General features: G+C 53.7%; 1 protein-coding gene across 1 annotated transcript in view; it reads right to left on the reverse strand.

The window, feature by feature from the left end:
• Window positions 1–5,298, reverse strand: part of CAMTA1 (calmodulin binding transcription activator 1) — a 330,506-nt gene that overhangs the window by 143,852 nt on the left and 181,356 nt on the right. The window contains exon 6 of the mRNA XM_035901530.1: window positions 4,457–4,528. Coding sequence (XP_035757423.1) covers window positions 4,457–4,528 — 72 coding nt within the window. The remainder of the gene's footprint in view (window positions 1–4,456; window positions 4,529–5,298) is intronic.

Genomic DNA, 5,298 nt, shown 5'->3' on the forward strand with positions numbered 1-5,298 from the left:
CCTGGGGCGGCTGGTGCGAGAGGAGAGAGGACTTCCAGCAACGCAGCGGGCAGAGTCCTGGCTTTGGCTTCAGCTTTATGGCACTGCGGTACAGCAGAGCACGACGCCAACGGTTACCATTAGAGCTGTCTCTAGTGAGAGTTAAAACAAAGCTTTGGGGTATTCGTGCTAAACAGAACCTGAGTTTTGTGCAACGTGCGGAGCCACAGAAGGGCTCCTTCAAACCTATTTAACTGTTCAGCCCGCTGTGGAACAGAGCCTTGCCGAGGGCGATGCCCGTGCAGAGCGAGGCTGCCGAGACTGGCGGCCGGGCACAAGGCTGACGCACCCAGCAGCTCCTGCCCTCTAACCAAAATGAATGAGAGGGTTGAAGCGTTCGCGAGGAGGCACGGCTAACACCTCTCTTACATGGCTTCTCTGAGATTCATTTTCAGCAGTAAAGATTTGTTGGAAACGCGACCCAAAAAAAAAAAAAAAAAAAAAAAAAAATATCGAAACAGAAGATTATGACAGCAGGGCTAGACAAACCCTTGGAATTCCAGCTGGAGTGAGCAACACGCTTTGCACAGCTCCGCCGATTCCAGGAGTATGGAGTCCAGGAGTATTTCAGCTCTTCAACGATCCCTGAATAACATGATGGGAAGCCTTGCGACATGGCTGCTCCCGTGACCGCAAGGCAGCAGAGACGTGGCAAGGAGCACCCTGCCCTCAAAGAGAGCTGGCCAGAAGATGGAAGGGAAGAAAAGGGAGCACGGCCTTTCAGGGAGATCATGTCAAGGGACTATGAAGGAGGCCTGAAAAGGGCATCCGTGACTTTTTCGTTCCCCGAAAATGCTTTTGCACATGGAAGCATCGTGAAGCGCAGCAAAGATGCGAGGGGACCGACTGCCGTACCCTATCGACTCCTGGCTGGAGTGGTATCAAAGTGCTTTTCCTGCTGCAGAGCAGAGCTAAATCGATGCAAAAGAGAATTCTGCTCTCCTGGCAGCTCTGGCTGCTCTCACCGCCCTTACGGTCTCCTCTTGCAGCTCAGCTCCACGCGCACACTTTGCACTAAAAATAGGACTCCGAGGCAATTTAAGCATGCCTGCTTAAAAGGTCTGTTCTGTAAATACCAGCCTGTCGGTGGGGGAACCATGCCTGGTCCTGCAGAAATAACGCTGTCCAGAGGGACGCCCGTGCTGAAGAGGCACTGAGGCACGCCTGCTCCTGCTGGAGGAGACATCCGTGGGCCAAGGGGATGGCCGGCTCCTTGGCCGAGCTGCACGCCTGCAGGAGAGGCAATGGAAAACGCCAGGAGGAACAAAAAAACCAAAGAGGGTTTGGCCCTGGAAATGGGGCTGAAAGCACGAGAGGAGCAGGGGCTTCATGGAGAGCGGGGTCTCTGAAGGCTGGCAGACACAGCTCGTGCGTCTTCGGGGACATCAGCTGGAAAATGACTGTCAGGAAGAGCCCTGGGAGACCGCAAGGGAATGCAAAGGGATGGGTCACGCCTGCCTGGATGTGCCTGTCTGAGAAAAATCATCCATGACACCACCGCAAACGGAGCAGCCAAAGCTCGGGTCGGAGGAGGGCTCTGAAGAGGGCGACCGCAGTCAGGGAACCCCCAAATCTTTAGAAATTGTGGCGTTTTCAACATGAGAAAGGCAGGACCTTTTCTTCCTTTCGACCTTGTCTGCGGCCACGTTTTCAGAATGCAGAAGTTCCTCTCTCCTTTGGTCCATCTCAGCTGGGGCTCTCCCTGCGATGAGCTCTGCGTTTCTCAGCAGGAGTTAACCCTCAGATACCCACAGCCTCGGACCGTACAATAACAACACGTAGCGCTCACACCCCCTTACGTTGGTACCCTCTTCTGGGCTCCCTTAGCTTTGGGGAAAGCCCTCAGGAACAGCCTCTGCCAGGGGGAGAGACCGCACGTGAAGGCATCGCCAAAGCGAACCGCACTAAATGCAGTAGGTCCCCACGTGCCCCCCCCCTGGGTCTGAGCGCCATCGCTGCCATCGCTCTGGCGGGATCCCGGACCTCAGACCGTTGGGTCGCACTCCCAAGGTCACCCAGCCCATCTGCGCCACGACGCTGCGGGTGGTCAGAGCTGCGTGCTGGGGACGCGGCACCGCGCTAGGGCCGGTTAGGGACCCCGTGCCATGCTCGGCCGCACGTCAGTACGCGCTTCGTTTCATCACGCAGGCTAAAACCCACTTTGGGAATGTGCCAGCATAGCAGCAACCGTTTGTATTCCCGTTAGAAAAAACGCAAAAGCTCGTTATGCCGAAAGTGGAATTCACACTTTGCTCCCCTACGATACGGGACCGAGCTAAAGAGCCCCCCCTGCACACGATCTTCAGTGCTTTATCGCCAGTCATTTCTGTTTTACCCAAATGAAAAATAAAGACCCATTACGAAGCAAAAGTCTCAGGAATTTTTATGAGACTGTAATGCTTCCAATTTATGCTGAAAAAGGCCAAAATCCTCCAGCTGTCCGTTGCTCCTGCCGGCAGGGGTGGAAGACGCCGCTGGCAGCGCCGCGCGTGTTTTCAGCGAGCAGTTAACGCACGTACGGCGTGGAACAGCCACCCGCTGCTCAGTCGTGTGCCGCCAAGAACTCGTACTTAGCCACTGTCTACATTCACAGAAACTTTCTAGCACGATCCTATAGCACCCTTTATCTACTTCTTAATGAAGGAACAGCTTTTCTTTACAGGTGTTATTTCCCACAACCGCAGCACCTTAACACCAGCCCTAGAAAAGGTATCAGAGCCCGCTGAAGGCAGGATGGGACACGACGACCGCCCAGCAAAGGAGCCTCCAGCTGCATGGCACAAGCGTGGAAGGGGGCAAGAGACGCATGGGTATGAAGGGGCAAAGACGGAGCCCACCCCCAATAACCTCTGCAGCCAGCAGCCAGCCCCGGGAGCCTGGCAGACAGATGAATTTGAAATGCCTGGGGTGCCACTTACCAATCCACAGAAGGGAACGCTGCATTTTGCTACTCAGCTGTGCCAATGTTTGAAAATCATCTGTATCTGAGAATCCACACTTTCCCCGCATTAGTCACTATGAGTACAAACAGGTTTTTTTTTTTCTTCTTTTTTTCCCCTTGACAGAAAATCTGGTGCCATTCTGAGGGCCTGGACAGGCGCGGCGCGGGTGTTGGTACGCGCACGCCCTGATGGCAGACAAGCCAACAAACCCCGCGGCAGCACCTGGGCGCCAAAGCCCTTCCCGCAGCCTGGGACCTGCTGTCACTCACCTCGGAAAGGCGTCGGCAGCGCCGTCCTGCGCCTGACTGACCGCGACCAGCGAGGGCACCGCGGCTTCGAGGAGCGAACAGGTAAGGCAAAAAAAAAAATTAAAAAAGAAGTGCTCTTAGGGCAGCGCCTCACTCTGAGCCAGAATAAACATCGGAAGGACGCGGCAGAGCGTCATTTGGGGCAGAATGCAAAGACAAAAGCAGTTTCTTTTTAACAATCTGGATAATTTCCTTGGGAATGGAAACATGGAGAGCCAAGCGAAGTTATGGTTACGTCCGTGGTGCGGGCACTGTCCTCTGCGGTCGTGGGGCATCTTCCATGCAGCAGTAACAGCGGCCGCATCTTCTACTTTAATATGGAAGTGCAATTGCAGAACCAGGGGGAAAAGGGATTATTTTCTGTTTGCTTCTTGAAACAGCTGCCACTTTCCCCAGACCTGTTTGTTTTCAGGACTGCAGGGGTTTAATCTTTAAAACAATAATATTATTACAATATGTGTCAAATGCTGTTTTCTAACAGAAGAAAACAAATCGCTTCCACCTCTAAGCAGCTGTAGCCAGTCAATAACACAAACAGCGCTCCAAACCTCAGGCTAGCATCTCTGTCCAGCAGCGCCCACCCCGGGCAAACTCCCGCACGTGAACCCGAGCACGCCCCCCGCAGCCGGAGGAGCCCTGGCGGGGACCAGGCCGCTACCCAAACCCTGCTGACTCCTCCAGGGGCTTCACTGTGCCCACAACAGCCAGAAGAAAAATCACTGAGTGAACCCAAAAAATTCCCTCGAGATTAAACTCCCCAGCGGAGGGAAGCAGATCCACTGCAAGGCCGGCCGCAAGGCTCACCCAAATGAACCACAGCCACGGGGCTGATTTCTCTCCCACGCCGCCGCGTGCCGGCACAGCGGTCGCCTCGCTTCAGAACGGGAAAACACAACGGAAACCTTAAAGAAGTCTCACTTTGGCTGACTCTGCTTAGGGAACGATTGAGCTGGCATCAGCTCTGCATTTGCTAGAAACGCACCCAGAGAAAATAAATATCTCACAGCTCTGAACAGAGACACACAACAAGAACCCCCCCGTCACCCTCGGACAGACAAAATCCCCCCCAGACAGCGAAGCGCGGGAGTGCCAACCTCCCCGGCAGCAAGCTCGGCCCTGGGGCTCGAGCAGATTGCCCCAGGAGAGGGGAATTTGTCGTCGTCCTACCTGCAGAAGCCAGTAGCACCTTCTGTGAAACGTGGGGATGATGGAGGAATGGACGTAGCATCCGTACAAGCACTAGGGACACAAAAAGAGAGAAAGCAGAGTCGGGTTAGCAAAGGAGACCGTCACGCGCGGAGGCAGCGCCGGAGGGGGCCGGCAGCCGTTACCCGCTCCCTGAAGCCAGTCCGGGGCTGGGAACGCGCGCCACCGGCTTACAGCACCCCACAAGTTTTTTTTAAACATTGCTACAGGTCACAGAATCTGTGAATTTAATTTAAACATTGCTACAGAATCACAGAACCACAGAAGGGAGGCTCCCCCGCTGCTCTGCGCCCCGACGCACGACACAGAGCGGGGTTTGCTCAGCTACATTTTCACCTTTACTTCAAACCATTTTTATTCTTTAAAAAACACAACACAAACATCTCTTTTCCATGGTTTATCACCTGGGTGCGCACACGGAAAATTTAGGGTTTGCAAATGGAAAAAATTGCTGTCAGGTATGTTATAGAGTGAAATTCCAAAATGGAGTTGCTTTTTTTTCCTTCTTTTTTTTAAATGCTTCTCTGGATAACTGAAATCAGTAAGGCTAAGGAATCCTTTCTGCAGGCAAAAAATCAGATTTCCACTATGTTAAGACTTTTCGACACCGCTGTCGGTTGGGGGCGAAGCCCGGCACAAACCAAACGCACAAAACTGGGTTTAATTTACCAGATCCCAGTACGATTCCTGTCCACAAGATTTGTTTATTACCAAGGAAGCAACGGTATTTTCTGCCCCTGCTGGCTGTTAAAGCGGCGCTCGTGGGGGACGGGTGCACCCGCAATGACACCTCTGCCCAGAGC

The sequence above is a fragment of the Egretta garzetta genome, unplaced genomic scaffold, assembly GCF_000687185.1.
Source record: "Egretta garzetta isolate BGI_Z169 unplaced genomic scaffold, ASM68718v1 scaffold389, whole genome shotgun sequence".
In the NCBI taxonomy this organism is placed as follows: Eukaryota; Metazoa; Chordata; class Aves; order Pelecaniformes; family Ardeidae; genus Egretta; species Egretta garzetta.